Source organism: Pristiophorus japonicus, chromosome 20 (assembly GCF_044704955.1).
Source record: "Pristiophorus japonicus isolate sPriJap1 chromosome 20, sPriJap1.hap1, whole genome shotgun sequence".
NCBI lineage: Eukaryota > Metazoa > Chordata > Chondrichthyes > Pristiophoridae > Pristiophorus > Pristiophorus japonicus.
Window position 1 is genome coordinate 68,697,298 of NC_091996.1, and position 17,376 is coordinate 68,714,673.

The window sequence follows — 17,376 nt, forward strand, 5'->3', positions numbered from 1 at the left end:
AATTTTTCTCCATTTAAATTATAAATTGCTTTTCTGTTTTTCCTGCCAAAGTGGATAACCTCACATTTTCCCACATTATACTCCATCTGCCATATTTTTGCCCACTCACTTAGCCTGTCTATATCCCTTTGCAGATTTCTTGTGTCCTCACAATTTGCTTTCCCACCCTCCTTTGTGTCATCAGCAAACCTGGCTAGATTATACTTGGTCCCTTAATGCAAGTCATTAATGAAGATTGTAAATAGTTGAGGACCCAGCACCGATCCCTGCGACATGCTACTAGTTACTGTTTGCCAACCGGAAAATGACCTGTCTATCCCGACTCTCTGTTTTCTGTTAGTTAGCCAATCCACTATCCATGCTAATATATTATCCTTAACCCCCGTGAGCTCTTATCTTGTGCAGTAACCTCTTGTGTGGCACCTTATCGCATGCCTTCTGGAAATCCAAATACACTACATCCACTGGTTTCCCCCTTATCCACCCTGCTCGTTACATCCTCAAAGAACTCCAGCAAATTTGTCAAACATTATTTCCCTTTCATAAAACCATGCTGACTCTGCTTGATTGAATCATGTTTTTCCTGCTACTGCTTCCAGCATTTTCCCAATGACAGATGTTAGGCTAACTGGTCTATAGTTTCCTGCTTTCTGTCTGCCTCCTTTTTTAAATAGGGTCGTTACTTTTGCAGTTTTCCAATCGGCTGGGAACTCCCCAGAATTCAGGGAATTTTGATAGTGGATGCATTGATTGTAATCTATCACTGCAGCCACTTCTTTTTAAGTGGGAATTGACCACCTTTAGTCCCATTATTTTAACCGAGTACTACTTCATTAGTGATAGTGATTGTATTAAATTCCTCCCTCCCTATTCTTCTTGGGCAGTCCCTCATATCGAGAATGACTTGCTTCCACACCAGGCGGTCCCTCGTATCGAGGATGACATGCCTCCACACCAAAAAGTTCACAGGTGTTACAATGAGGGACCTGATATTCCAGGTCCTGAACTACATATTGAAGGGTGGAAGATATCTGTGTGTGGACTTTTTTAACTTGTGATGGCCGTTGCACACCAGCCACCACATGAGCTTGACCGAGCTTGGTCTTGCTCCAGTAGCAAGGATTAACCAAGACGACTGGAGACCAGCTCTGCTGCATGGACCTAGTAAACTCACGCCTCTCCTGGGCCCCGATCACATCGCTCTGCAATCTCTCGCCGCTCCTTCGCCCCAACCTTGCTGCTCCTCTGCTGCTTGCCACCTCTCCTGCTGTACCTGCCCACGCTTCAATCAGTGACCTGGATTATGGCGAAGTCAATCCAGTCGCCCTCCTAAACTGGCTCCCGCTGTACCTTGCAGTGGCATTCCTCTACGCTGCTCCCGGGCCTCCGCTCCTTTTATGGACCTGACCTGCTGCTGATGTTCCCTCGTAGGTCGGGGCCTCCATGCTGTGTTACTCACTGGATCAAGATGGCGAGGCTCTGCACCTTCCCGACTTTGCAGAGGCTGTGCTCACCCTTCCCTGTCCACCATTACACACAACCCTCCCTATAGCTCCTTGATTATCCATTATTGGGATGTTTTTAGTGTTCTTCTACCGTGAAGACTGATACAAAATATTTGTTCAAAGTCTCTGCGATTTCCCTGTTCCCCATTATTGAATCCCCAGTCTCATCCTCTAAGGGACCAACATTTACTTTAGCCACTCTTTTCCTTTTTATGTACCTGTAGAAACTCTTACTATCTCTATATATTTTGTGCTAGTTTACTTTCATAATCTATCTTCCCTTCTCTCTTTTTATTATATTTTCAGTCGTTCTTTGCTGGCTTTTAAAAGTTTCCCAATCCTCTGGCATCCCACTAGTCTTGGCCACTTGGTATGCCCTTGTTTTCAATTTCATACCCTCCCTTATTTCCTTAGTTAGCCACAGATAGTTATCCCTTCTCTTAGTCTTTCCGACTCATTGGAATATATTGTGAGTTATGAAATATCTCCTTAAATGTCTGCCACTGCTCATTAAACTGTCCCACACTTTAATGTATTTTCCCAGTCCACTTTAACCAACTCTGCCTTCATACCTTTGTAGTCTCCTTTGTTTTAAGCTTAGGACACTGGTTTGAGATCCAACTTTCTCACCCTCCAACTGAATTTGAATTTAACCATGTTATGGTCACTCATTGTTGGTTGGTTGGTTCTGCAACATACTGTTCAAGGAAACGATCCCGGATACACTCTATGAACTCTTCCTCAAGGCTACCCTGCCCAATTTGCATTGTCCAATCGATCTGAAGGTTAAAATCGCCCACCATTATTGCCGTTCCTTTTTTACAAGCCTCCATTATTTCTGGTAGTCCTGAGGTTGTAAAAGGCGCTATAAAAATGCAAGTTCTTTTTCTTTCAATTTTTTAAATATTCCCAATTGAGATCAAAACATTATTCGTAGAATTTTACAGCATAAAAGCAGGCCGTTTGGCCCAACAGATCTATGCCAGTGTTTATGCTCCACATTAACCTCCCATCTTACTTTATCTCAAACTGATCTATTCGTGTTTTGAGCTTATTCATGTGGCATTAGCCTTCCTTGCACACAACAGTCACTTTCCAGCTCTTGTTTCAAAATGCTGAATATCTGAACATTTTGTGTGATCAAGAATCTATCATAGTCCTTTTAATTGTCAGAATGGGGAGTAGATCTTGGCTCTCACTAAATCTTTCCCTAAAAGTATTTCTAAGTTTGTGTTATCTCAAAGTAATACCTAAATTTTACCCTGGGCAATCTGATTCTCAAGTTCAACACAGGTTTTATTACCTTGATATTTGTACGGCTGCAAGGTAACTAACTAATCAACGTAACTAAGGTACCTCACGAGGCTTCTCTTGTTGAATTAGTGATAACCTGCTGCGGTGGATGGAGGACTGGCTGATTGCCTTTTGGCAGAAAGTTGTAGTCAATAGATTTGGATCTGCTTGATTACCAGTGGTGCCGTGCAGTGATGGTTGTTGGGACCTTTGCTATTTACTGTTTTCATTAATGATTTAGATGTAGGAGTTGGGAGAATGATCCACAAGTTTGTGGACGATACAGAGATATGTGCGCATGTTGGGACTGTAGAGGATGCTCTACTACTCCAAGCAGATCTCAATGTTGGAAGAATGGGCCTGTGTTTGCCAAATTATGTTTAGCTTAGAAAAGTGTGGTGTTATGCATGTGGGCCAATTAAATGCTGAATTATACTTGCACCTACAAGAAACAGAATTAAAGCCAGTGGTGAAAGATACTTGGGTGTTTTTGTGCATCACTCTCATGGTTTATGATCATTGCTGTGAAGCTATAACTAAAGCAAACAGGGTTCTAGGTTGTATTTACAGGACAATTCACTATAATATAAAGCATACCATATTTTCCTTGTTTATGACCTTGGTTAAGCCTCAGTTAGTGTATTTTCGAGTATTGGTCTTCTCACATGGTGGGTGATATTAAGGGTGCAGAGGAGGCTCACAAGATTAATTCCCACAGATAGAGGCTCAAAGAGCTGGTCTGTAACCGTAAACTCAGGAGATTTAATTGAACTTTATAAAATAATGAAGGGACTAGTATGTTTGTTTATATAGACCAATTATTTCAACTGAATAGGTTGAATAGGACATGGGGTCACACTTACAAGTTATGAAATGGCAGAGCTAGGTTTGAAGTGAAGCGGTTCTTCTTTTCCCAGAGAATAGTAGTCCTGAGGAACAAGCTACCGGTTCGTGTAGTGGATGCTGATTCAACGTAGTCTTTCAAGAAAGATCTGAACCTATTTCTTTCTGGGGTGGAGATTACCTCATACAAGATATACGTATCCCATAATATAAATCAGGGTCTGTGTGATCTCCTGAACTAGCTTCGATCGCTTAAAGGGCGGGTCAGAGGGGCTTTCCAGATTTTTTCCCCTAATTGGCCTGGGGTTTTAATCTGATATTTTGCCTCTCCCAGGAAATTACATGGCTATCAGGAGGTGGGGAGTGTCTGTACTATGATGCACTAGGAATCGCAACAAGATGGGCCCAGCTATATGGACCAGTGGGTCTTTTCCTGGCCATCATTTTCATATGTTTTCAGATCACCATTTCTTTTGGAAACATAATTTTAATTACACCATCTACAAGTTGTATATTGTGAGATGGGGCATGAATCCTAGCGCCGAGTAACCTAGTCACAAATTGTCAGATTATTCTAACCAAGTGATAGCTGCTATTCGCCAACGCTAACAATCTCTAGACTCCATCCTTCAGGAAAGTACTTGGAGGAGTCTCCATGGGTTTTCTGAGGTATACTGTTTGGATCTGTCTCCTGCTGACAACGTGCGTGTTTTGGTAAAGACAAAGGAAGGAGAAATCGTTTAACAATCCCATAATGGATTTGCAAATTATTTTGTCTGATATCTTTCCTGAATGTCAGTAAATCTTACATTCTGTCCCAATATTAACTTCTGTTCTACCCGAAGGGATGGAAAGGACTTTGATTTTCAGCAGTATTTTCTGTGATGGATCTGCCTATTCAACAGGAAAGAAGGTTAGCAACTGAGGTCCTTTCACACGGTGCAAATCCAGATAGCTTTTAGGATTATGGCCCATAGTGCAAATGGAACTTTGGTGATTGTTTTTTAGATTGCCATCCTTAATGCTCTAACCCACGAGGTTCCATTCCAGTGCTATAACAGGAATTAAAATAAATATATATATATTCTTGTAATATGGGCGTAACTGGCAAGGCATATGTTTCCCATCCCGAGTTGCCCTTGAGAAAGTGGTGGTGAGGTCCCGCCTTGAATCGCTGCAATCTGTGGTGATAGTACACTTACAGTGCTGTTAGCTGGGGGTTCCAGGATTTTGACCCAGTGACGATGAAGGAACGACGATGTATGTCCATGTCAGGATGGTGTGACTTTGAGGGGAACCTGGAGGTGTTCCCCTACACCTGCTGTCCTTGTCCTTCTAGCTGGTGGAGGTTGAGAGTTTGGGAGTTATTGTAAAAGAAGCCTTGATGAGTTAGTACACACTGCAACCATGGTGCATCTGTGACGAAGGAGTGGATGTTTAAGCATATGGGTGGGCTGCTGATCAAGCGGACCGCTTTTGTCCTGGATGGTGTCGAGCTTCTTGTGGTGTTCCATGCAAAAGGAGAGTATTCCATCACACTCCTGACTTGTGCCTTGTGGGTGATGAAAGGCTTTGGAGAGTCGGGAGGTGAGTCACTTGCCGGAAAATATCCAACCTCTGACCTGCTCTTGTAGTCACGGCTTACTTGTCTGGACAAGTTAAGTTTCTGGTAAATGGTGACCGCACCCCCACTCCCAGGATGTTGATGGTGGGGAATCACGTGATGCTATTGAATCTCATAGGGAGCTGATTTGACTATCTTGTTGGAGATGGTCCTTGCCTGGCACTTGTGTGGTGTGAATGTTACTTGCCACTTATCAGCCCAAGCCTGGATGTTGTCCAGGTCTTGCTACATGTGTCCATGGATGGTGAGGAATTGCGATTGGAACTGAACAGTGTGCAATCAACGAAGCTGACCTTACGATTGAGGGAAGGTCATTGATTGATGAAGCAGCTGAAGATGGTTGAGCCTCGGACGCTGCCCTGAGGAACTCCTGCAGCGATGTCCTGGGGCTGAGATGATTGGTCTCCAACGACCAGAACCATCTTCCTTTGTGCTAGGTATGACTCCAGCCAGTGGAGACGTCCCCCTGATCCCCATTGAATTTGGCTCTTTTGTCTCTGGCTGTTGTGAGGTCTGGGGCCGAGTGGTCCTGACAGACTGAGCATCAATGAGCAGGTTGTTGGTGAGTAACTGAGAAGAGCATCCCATGCCTGTTGTCACCCAAGTGGAATTTGATAATGGGGGAGATCTGTGCTGTCATCGTCTTTGTTACTGTAAAGTTGATAAAATTGTTATATCGTTGGGCTTTTGTTTCACCATATTATGAGGTAGGTTTGGATGAAGAAAGCCTTTTAATCCATTTGATCTCTTTCAGAATACCATCCCCTACTCTCTTTCCATCTAGCTGTTTCTTAAAGGAGTTGAGTGTTCTGGCCTCAACCACCCTGTGGCAAACCTATTCCAGCTGCATGCAGAAATACTTTAATGGTATCCATGTGTAACTGTGCTCCTTGAACTTGTGGTGCACTCTTTTTTTATTTGCAGAGTGAAGAATACTTGCGTTGTTTCATTAGTTCAAGTAGGGTGTTAAAGGTAAACTACATTAAAGGAGCAAAATCTTCCAGGGATCTGGGATGTGTGTGTGTCCGATTAATGACCATGTCCATGCATACTAGACCTAGTCCTCTTAAATATGCTTAACTAATTTACTTATGTTAATGTTGACTTTATACTTTTTTTAGTTCTGGGAAGTTATCAGTGATGAGCATGGCATCGATCCCACCGGAACCTACCATGGAGACAGTGATCTCCAGCTGGAGAGAATTAATGTCTATTATAATGAGGCTACAGGTATTAATTGGCATATTTTACGTATTTTAGGTTGTATAATATGGATAAGAGTAGTGATTTCTCCCAACATGGCATCCTGTGATCAATCTCACTTTTTTAAATTTCAGCTTTTCAGGATTTTATTTTTATTTTTTAAATTCTACTGCCACTAGCAAATTTGGTACTTAAACTCTGGCCACTGGAGAGCTCTGCAGTACTGTATCAGCTGGAGTTTGGCACACAGGTGATACAGTACAGTACTCCCGGTGCACTCTGTCTACTATCTTAAAAGTAGAATTTCACAAACAAATTTGTTGCTAGCAGTGGAATTAAAAATGCAAAGCATCATGCTAGCTTTCTATCAGCACAGGGAGGGATGTTTCCAGTAGCAATCACTGGTTTCTGGATTAAATCAAACAGCCTTCAAGCTCCGGGAATTTAAAAAAAAACATGGGTGACATGCTTTGAAAGGAGGTGCCGGATGTTAAAACCTCTTCCCTCAGCATAAGCACCCCAAATCAAAGGACTTATTATAACCAGTGTAAACCAGGAAATTACTGGTTTTGATATCCATTTAATGGATTTGTATAACATTCCTTTGTCTGCTATTTTAATGGAACCACTAACCAGTTTAAAATCCAAGTCTAAACAAGGGCAGATAGTCATCCGAAGATGAAGAATTTGGATGTATGGCGCTGTTTTTTTTTGCAATAAACGACCTACTAAGTCCCCAATATGGCGGGCGGGGTAATAAAATGTTGGATAGCGCCCAATGTTCCCCCTAAATTGCCTTTTTCTGTGCAGCCTGTTTATTTCAATGCACGGTCCCTTTAAATTTCTGCGCCTGTGCGGTATTTCAAATGGAAAAGCTTGTGAGCAGCCTGTGTGGTACCTTGCAGGTTACTGCTCGGCCACGCACACACGCAGCTTAGAGGGAACATTGATAGTACCCACTTCTGCAACAGGCTTTAGGCAGTTTGCATATGCAAATAAAGGGCCTAATGTCTGTTTGAGGCCTCCAGTGCAAGATTGGTTTGCCCTGAGGTAGCCGATGCCTGCTACAATCAGTAAAACCAGACCCTGGGACCGCCTGCTACCAAAAAGATATGGTTTTGAAATGTACTTATCTGAATGTGGAGCCGGGGGAGCAGGTGTGCTCATCCCAAACCCTGGAGCCTCCGCTCCCTCAACCTAGCCTCCAATTTCCCTCCCCAGCTGCCATTTCCCCACTCCGGCCCCAGACCTCCCAAACCCCCACTAAGGGCCACTGTGACATTAGTAGCGGCTTGATCTTTGTTTTATTTTTCACCACCTGGCTGTTTGCACCATGCCAGCTTGATGTTAATGAGGCCCAATATTGGGCGTCTCGAGCCTCACCATTCACATGCAGTGATTTCACAGTAAACCGCACCCCCCCCCCCCCCACCCCACACACATGTCCAAAAATGGGCACACCCAAATTTCTACCCCAATGCTCTATACTGAAGATACCCAGAAAAGTGACTGTTTGACAAGTAGCTCAGCTTCCATTTCAGACATGGATTGCCTCAGGAGAGGCTCTCCAGATATGTTTAAGCTCCAAACCCCTTCAGGCACATCTATTCCACATTACTGACTATCGATCTGCTTCATGTTTGCTAACCAGAGATTTGAGAGTTATAGATATCCTGGTATTTACCCTTCCTTTAAATCATTACATTCCTACTCCAGAGCTCCAGGTATTTCTGCCTTTTTTTAGTTGTGGCCAGTCAGACAGTCAACCACAAATAAAACCAGGCAGTATATTCCTTAAATTATCCATACAGTTTGAAACATTCCTTTGGTTTCATTAAGCTCTAACAAATAATGATTACACTTGTACTGTTCGACATGCTCTCTCAAATTTACGAACATGATCCTTGGCTGAGATTGATCAGTCTGACAGATATTCAAGGACCTCTTTCATGAATGTATTGCTTTGGCAGCTGACACAAAAGCCTGGATATTCTGATTAGGCACAAAGATGGCTGGAAGTGGGTTGTATCACGTGACTACCAGGATGGTGGGAAGCGAACTAAATTGATCTTGGTCTTTATTCGTCTAACAATTCCTATGATCACAATTCGTACGGGGAACACTGGGGAAATGTCCGGAGTTAGCATCATTATAATTCTTTGCAAAGTACTAGGTGTCAGAAACACTTCCGATTGGGAATCCGTTCAGTGTTAATGATGCTGCAAGCCTTTAGATCTGAATTAATACTTTTGCTAAAGTAAGGTTCTGAGAAGATGTCCGGCAGGAAGACTGAGAAAATCCCCAGGTTTGCAGAAGTAGCAGTAGAAGTGCTGTTGCAGGAAGGGAGATCCCTTTTGGCAAAGAGCATCCCAAGAAGAGCTAGCCAGGGCAGTGAGCGGCAACTCAACCACCTCGTTCATAACCAAGCAGTGCAGAAAGAAGTTCAATGACCTTTCCAAATGAAGCAAGGTAATAGGAGCTAGCCACACCTTGCAGCATGCACAGTATTAACATGTTAAACCACTTACACTGATCTTTCCCCTGCCCGCCCCACCCCCCATCACGTGTTAGTATTCATGTAGAGAAAAACAGCAATGCAAAACTTACTGTGCAGTAACATTCTAGGGATCTAATTTTTAAAATTAATTATCTGGATATGAGCATCGCAGACAAGGCCGGGATTTATTGCCCATTCCTGGTTGCCCTGGAGAAGGTGGTGGTGGCCTGTCTTCTGGAATCGCTGCAGTCTGTGTGGTGAAGGTGCTCCTACTGTGCTGTTAGGTAGAGAGTTCCAGAATTTTGAGCCAGCGACAATGAAAGAACGGCAATATATTTCCAAGTCAGGATGGTGTGTAACTTGGAGGTGATGGTGATCCCACAATATTGCTTTTATTGTCTGCCTCAGTGGCAGAGTTCAGAGAGGAGGGAGGTGCTGTCAAGGTCATATTGGCGTGTTGCTGTGCTTCCCTGTAGATAAGCCGTAACCACAGTGTGCCAGTGGAGGGGTGAATATCATGCTTCCACAATGCTGTTAGGTAGGAAGTTCCAGGATTTTGACCTAGCATCTATGAAGGAAATGTGATATGTGTCCATGTCAGGATATTTGGTCACTTCGAGGTGAACCTGGAGGTGATGGTGTTTCCATGCACCTGTTGCCCATGTCATTCTAGGTGATGCAGGTCACGGATTTGGAAGGTGCTGACAAAGAAGCCTTGGCGAGTTGCTGCCGTGCATCTTGTTTGAAATGGTCATTGCCTGACACTTGTGTGGCAGTATTGTTACTTACCACTTATCAACTCAAGCCTTGATGTTGTCCACGTCTTGCTGCATGTTGCTTCATTATCAGAGGAATTGCAAATGAAGCTGAACACTGCAATCATCAGTGGACAGCCCCATGTCTGACCTTATGGAGGGAACATCATAGATGAAGCAGCTGAAGTTAGTTAGACCTAGGATGATACCCCGAGGAACTTGTTCAGCAATGTCCTGGGCTGAGATGATTGACCTCCAACAACAACAACAATCTTCCTTTGTGCTAGGTATGTATCCAGCCACAGGACAGCTTTCACATTGATCCCCATTGACTTCAGTTTTACTAGGGCTCCTTGGTGTCACACTCGGTCAAATTCTGCCTTGATGTCAAGGCCAGTCACTCACCTCACCTCTGGAATTCAGTTCTTTTGCCCATGTTTGGACCAAGGCTGTAATGAGGTCTGAAGCTGAGGGGTCCTGACTGAATTCAAACTGAGCATCAATGAGCAGGTTGTTGGTGAGTGGTGAGTGCCACTTGATAGAAGTTTTGCTGACCCCTTCCATCACTTTGTTAATGATTGGGAGTGGGCTGATGGGGTGGTAGTTAGCTGGGTTAGATTTGTCCTACACAGGACATATCTGGGCAATTTTCCACATTTGGCAGGTGGGTTGCCAGTGCTATAGCTGTACAGGAACAGTTTAGCTAAAGGTAAGGCTAATTCTGGAGCACAGGACTTCAGTAGTACAGCTGGGATGTTGTCACAGCCCGTAACCTTTGCTGTGTCTCGTGCACTTCTTTATCCGCATGGAGTGAATTGAATGGGCTGAAGATTAGCATCTGTCATGGTGGAGAACTCAGGATCATCGCGTGACACCTCTGGCTGAAGATGATTGCGAGCACAGATGATTGCTTACCGATGCCTATGAGACAGTGCCTACATCCTTAGTTTCACACTACAAAAACTGAACACAGTACTCCAGGTGGGGTCTGACCAAGATTATACAGCTGAAGCATAACTTCCTTCCCTTTGTATTCCAGGCCCGTTTGAGATAGAGACCAAGAAACTATTCTTAACATAGGACCAGAAGTAGGCTATTTAACCCCTGAGCCTGTTTCGCCATTCAGTTAGATCATGGTTGGGCCCTGGAACATCATGGGCGAAGGTGCGGCGAATGAGCTGAGGGCCCAGGGGCAGCACAGGCCTGCCCACACCGCGATGTGTGTGCGCACTATGTCCGTGCAGCAGAGCAGGTCTTCACTTGTCCTGGTTCAACCCTTGCCACTGGATAAAGGCCGAGCTCTGTTGAGGTGTGGTGGCTGATATGCAACAGTCACCACACGTTTAAAAAAAATCCATGCACAGGCATCTTCCACCCCCTCAACTGGAGTTCAGGACTGGAACATCGGGTCCTTCATTGAAACATCTGTGAACTCTTGTGGAAGCAAGTCATCCTCGTTAGAGGGACCGCCTATGATGGGGTTGATCTGTGTCTTAACTCCATCTCCCCACCTTTGTTCCATAACCTTTAATACCCTTGCCTAACAAAAATCTATCAATCTCTATTTTGAAGTTTTCAATTGACCCCTAGCCTCAACAGATTTTTGGAGAAAGAGTTCCAAATTTCCACTACCCTTTGCAAAGAAATGCTTCCTGACATCACCCTTGAACGACCTAGCTCTAATTTTAAGGTTATGCCTCCTTGTTCTGGACTCTATCTTACTAGAAGAAATAGTTTCTCTCTCTCTACCCTATCAAATCTTTAATTATCTTAAACATTTCAATTAGATCACCCTTAATCTTCTATATGCAAGGGAATACAAGCCTAGTCTATGCATTCATTCTCTATCCTCTCTATCTCCCTGAAGAAGAACCTAGTACATATAGCTCTGCCAACACTTTACAGTCATTCACTCACTCATTTTATTCCTTCCCAAGCACCACTTCAGATGTCCATCTTGCGGGGAGACGGGTGGGGCTGCTGTTGGACAGTGAACCAGAAGGGAGACCACGAGTGACACACAGAGCATGAATGAGCAGAAAGGAGCTCCTGTGGCATGTGAGGAGGAAGGTGTTGCTGATCAAAAAATCCGATTGTGTACTCCCCTTGAATGAAGAGCCAAAGCACCTGAATCTTACAGTCCTTTTTAAAAGAACAATGCTTGCAGAGCATCAGGCATTGAGGACAGTGTACTGCAGATGGTGGCTTGGATGGAGGAGTCCAGCACAGCATGTGCAGGGCATTGGAATACAGATTGCCAACTCTGCAGTCCGCCATGGAACATGTGGCTGCTCTAGGGACATCTGTAGTGAAGAGTTCCTGACTGGCTCAGAGTGGGCTGTGTCTCTTCAATGAATGTTCAGATGGCTGCTTGGTGTGCCAGAATGGAGGAGGTTGTCTCTTGCAGCTTGGATTCCAGAAAAAAACCATCACATCGGGGTTTCACTGATCTCATTGGGCATTATAGATACAGCACAGAAGGAAGCCATTTAACCTGTCATGCCTGTGCTGGCTCTTTGAAAGAGCAGTTGTGCTTAGTCCCACATCCCTGCTTTTTGTCCGTAAGTTCCTCATCCTCTAGTACCTGTCCAACTCCCTTTTTAAAATTATTTATAGAACCAGCTTCCATCACCTTTTCAGGTAGAGCGTTCCAGATCCCAACAACTCTGTGCAAACATTTCTCCTCATCTTCCCTCTAGATCTTTTGTTAATGATTGTAAATTTATGACCTTTGGTTATTGACCCATTCACCAGAGGAAATAGTTTGACTCTACTCTATCACCATCTTAAACCTCAATGATGTCAACTCTTAACCTTCTCTGTTCCAAGGAGAACAGTCCTAACCTTTCCAATCTCTCCTCATAGCTGAAGTCCTTCATCCCTAGTAACATCCTGGTAAATTTCCTCTGCTTTTACATCTAAGCTGCTGAAGTGTGCCCAGAATTGTCCACAATAATCCAACTGAGGCCTAACTAATGATCCCTTTGGATTGTGTATCTGGACACCAAGGGCTCTCTGCTCATCTACAATTTTCAAAGTTGTGCTATTTATAATGTACTGTCTTTCCATACTAGTCCTTCCAAAGTGCATCACTTCACACTTCTTCTCCACATTAAACTCCAACTGCTATCCTTCTGCCCATTTCACCATCCTGTCAATATCATCCTGAAGCCTATAATTATCCTCATCACCTATCTACTACTTTGCCAAGTTTCGTATCATCTGCAAACTGCTCCCTACACCCAAGTCTAAGTTTATGTCTGCCTTCCACGGGGTAACTGGTCGCGAGGAGCCAATGCCCAGTAATACTGGATGGCAGGAATAGGCACAGATGATGACCCACAGCCAGTCCTCTCTGATGGCTATATATCTGACAGAGGAGGGTACAGGGCTAAGCTTCCCAGGCAGCAGCACAAGAGGTCCATCCCTGCAGCTATGAAACTAAGGCTGCGAAGCTACCATCTGTGGGATTATGACTGAACGCCTCTAAGTCAGAATCCACCCTAAACTTCAGTACCAGGAGGCTTCTATTGGAACGCAGCAGCCAGTCAATTCACACACACTTCTGCCACTCAGTGCGAAGGAGAAGTATAAGGCTAGGAATAAAAGCCCATACTTGATGCTCACATCAAGGGGAAACACTCGGCACACACACACAATCTGATTTCTAATTAACATTATGGTTGCACTGTTCTTAAAAAGATTTGGAAGTTGCTTTCATCTGCTGGCATAAAAGGGAGCTGGATGAGTTGTTGTACACACAGAAGCATCTGCATTTGCTGATATCTTTGTGATAGACAGGGAAGATATAAAGAACTGTTAATGCCGTGACCAGATTTGGAAGTCAAGAGAAGGTCTCTGTATTGGACTGGCATGAATGGCCCGTGTCTTCCACATCCTCTTCAGATTGCTCTGTTCTTGTTGGAGCCGCCTTCCTCCAGGGCCTCAATGATGAGGCCTATTTGTAAGGAAGAGTTGTGTAGCATGCAGCCTCTATTCACTGTCCTTTACACCCTCTCCAGCTGTATTGCAGGATGTCCCAAGATTGAACCAGGCATCTGAAGCATATCTTCATCAGGCCGGTGGTGTGCTCGATTATTACTCTGGTGTACAAATGGACCTCATTATATTGGTGGTCAGCTCATGCCCTGGGATACCAGACAAGTGTCTGGAGCCATGGACACAAAGAAAGCCCTGGTCTCTCAGAAGCCACACTGAAGATTAGCTTCTGGGACATTAAGTGCTGGCACAATGCATTCCCTTAAAATGAAGGCATTGTTGCTGTTCCAGGAAAGAGTAAGGATTCACTTACATAATAGTGGAATCCTTTCCTGTTCTGTTAGGTAGGGCCATTGACAAGGGAACACTTTGGTCCATGTGGGTGCAATCCATGATTGCTTGGACCATCGAGTATCCTGTAACTCTAAAATTGCCTTGCTGCTGATTGTAAATGGTGGGAAGGAGATGAGATTGCTTGCTGTAGCAAACAATGCATTGATGACTTGTTTAATGCATCTGCACAGCTGATTGGCTAATGTTAATATTTTCAATGACAACTTTTATGGTATGGAGTCATTCCAGGCTAACGGTGGTTGTGACCTGGCAGTGAGGTACTTGTGGTGGAGGTGAGCTGTAGTGGTGCTTATGGCTTTATTAGTAAAATGAAGATTTTTGAAGATAATGTTCCTGGCACGACTTGAGGTTGGTGTTCAGATATGAGGTATTGTGCGCCTGTGGGACTGTCTGACCAACCTGGTCCTTTGTTTCTCCTCCTCTTCCAACAAGCAAAGACACACAGGAATCACCAATGGGAAACCCACATGCCCTATCTGAAATAGTGGTGAGAGGGAATAACAGGTCCACAGCTAATAGCATAAAGGCTGATATCAACGCAACCGATGACAGCAAATAAACAAGCCTTTTGCCAAAGATGAGTTAAAAGTAAGCTTTAAACTGGTGCTATTAATATTAATGCTGGGCTCATAAAATACTCCTCTTTGCTCTCCACAGCGTCTATCAACCCTGGGTGCCTGCTCTATACAGGTTGGGAGAGCAAACCATGCAATAAAGCAGAAATGATAGAAAATGTGGATCATGATGCCACTTAAGTACCATGTGCATGGGCCCACCTGAAAAGGCCACATGCTTCCTGTGGGCGCTGAAAATGGTAATGAACAATGGGGTGGGGACAACAGTAGGTGAGATCCTGCGACAGAGTGCACCAGTTGCTTTTGGGTAGGGAGACCATAGTAGCTGTTCTTGCTTACCTTGGAATTTAGTGGGAGGAATTGTATTTTTACTGCTCCATGCCATATGCGCAGCCAGCACAGTAAAAGGCACAACTTCCAGGATACGCTTGCAGACCTGGGCTCTCCTCACAACTCCTAGTTTCAAAACCTCTACCTTAAAGGGATTTTTAAAACATCTGTTGTGATCAACAAATACATTTCTGTCTTTTTAAAATGGAATTTTAAATTTCCATTCAGTTGTAGCATGATCTGCAAGCTAGGTTCTAGATCTAGCTAATGCAGTACAATGCCCGAACTGACTGGGTACGATGCCCGGACTGACTGGGCAGGATTTTCAGACTGAGAAATCATTAACATTTAGTCTTTTGATCTAGGTGGCAAGTATGTGCCTCGTGCTGTCCTCATGGATTTGGAGCCTGGTACTATGGACTCTGTTCGCTCTGGACCCTTTGGGCAGATTTTCCGACCAGATAACTTTGTGTTTGGTAAGTAAAGTTTATACGGTAAGAAAGAACTTGCATTTATATTTTGCCTTTCACATCCTCAGGACTTCCAAAATGCCTCTCCAGCATAGAAAAATAGAAAATAGGAGCAGTAGTAGGCCATTCGGCCCTTCGAGCCTGCACCACCATTTAATATGATCATGGCTGACCCTCTATCTCAACACCATATTGCCGCTTTTTCCCCGTACCCCTTGATGCCTTTTGTTTCTAGAAATCTATCTATCTCCCTCTTAAATATATTCAGTGACTTGGCCCCCACAGCCTTCTGTGGTAGAGAATTCCACAGGTTCACCACCCTCTGAGTGAAAAAATTTCTCCTCATCTCGGTCCTAAATTTCCTACCCCGTATCCTGAGACTGTGACCCCTTGTTCTCGACCTCCCAGCCAGGGGAAGCATCCTCCCCGCATCCAGTCTGTCCAACCCAGTCAGAATTTTATATGTTTCAATGAGATCCCCTCTCATTCTCTTAAACTCTAGTGAATATGGGCCTAGTCGACCCAATCTCTCTTCATACGACAGTCCTGCCATCCCAGGAATCAGTCTGGTGAACCTTTGCTGCACTCCCTCTATGGCACGTACATCCTTTCTTAGGTAAGGAGACCCAAAACTGCATACAATACTCCAGGTGTGGTCTCTCCAAGGCCCTGTATAACTGTAGCAAGACATCCTTGCTCCTGTACTCAAATCCTGAGTATTTCTGAAGTGTAGTCATTGTTGGGCAGGCAATGCAGCAGCCAATTTATGCTCAGCAAGGTCTCGTAAACAGCAATGGGATAATGACAGTTAACCTGCTTTTATCTCTCAACCAACATTACTAAATGTTGGCCAAGACATCGGGGAGAACTCCTGCACTTCAAATACTGTCATGGGATCTTTTATATCCACCTGAACAGGCAGACAGGGCTTTGATTTAACATCTCATTTGAAAGCTGGTAGCTCCAACAATGCAGCATTCTCTCAGTACAGCCTAGATTATGTGCTGAAGCCTCTGGAATGGGGCTTGAACCCATTGCCTTCTGACTCGGGTGAGAGAAGCTGACACTTTATGTAAATTGTTACATGGCACTGGTTGGTATCTCTCTTATAGAGTGTTACACCCTTGATTTTCTGTTAGAGTTCTTTTAACACCATTAGAATAATATTGAGCAGAAAATCTAGGCCTTAACATCAACCTAGAGGGGAATTCCTTGCTGAAGGAAATATTATTGAAATGCTTGTTACGTTGTTTGGCTGTTGGGTGATGAATATTGTGAGAAAGATGCAGAAACTGTGCAGCTCTGAACAGCTCTTTCAGCAAAGTCATAAAATAAACACCACAAAGTGCTGGAAACACTCAGCAGGTCAGGCAATATCTGTGGAGAGAGAAAGAGAGTTAACGTTTCAGATCGATGACCTTTCGTCAGCAAAGTTACAAACTGCTAAACCTTGCTTCTCCAGTTAGTTTAGTGCCAGACCATAGTGGTTGCAAGTGAGTGACCAGAATGTCCGTCGAAAGGTAATGCGCTCAGAGCATTAGCCTGATGGGACAGAGGGCCTCTTCAGTCAAGACAAGTATTTGGTTTCATTGCAACCGAGACTTGAGGAAAACCAAGGGGGCAAAATTGTCCCTTTTTATAGCCCCGTTATCGTCTCTGGGGGTCGCTAATGGAGCGCAATGGCGTTTTCGTCCGGGGGAGTGGGGTACCCACCAGGAAATTTCCCCGGAGGTTTGGGGGGCGCTGTCCCGGCAGAATCGCGATTAGTGTCCCGGGCCGGTGCACAACCAGCAATGACTGACTGGCGGACATCCACCGCTGGGGCACCCCTTCAAGGGGGGGGGGCCGTTAGCGCCCCGTGCCGCCATCTTTATTTGTCGGATGATTCTTGCGGCGGCCTGACAATGGCAGCCCTCGCATCGTGCAGC

At 44.5% G+C, this 17,376-nt stretch overlaps 1 protein-coding gene across 3 annotated transcripts in view; it reads left to right on the forward strand.

Annotated features, from left to right (window-relative positions):
• Positions 1 to 17,376, forward strand: part of LOC139232556 (tubulin beta-4B chain-like) — a 106,064-nt gene that overhangs the window by 55,996 nt on the left and 32,692 nt on the right. For 2 of the 3 annotated variants that reach the window (XM_070862974.1, XM_070862976.1), the window contains 2 exons: positions 6,387 to 6,495; positions 15,344 to 15,454. In XM_070862974.1, coding sequence (XP_070719075.1) covers positions 6,387 to 6,495; positions 15,344 to 15,454 — 220 coding nt within the window. The remainder of the gene's footprint in view (positions 1 to 6,386; positions 6,496 to 15,343; positions 15,455 to 17,376) is intronic. The other variant, XM_070862977.1, reaches the window with a different exon arrangement.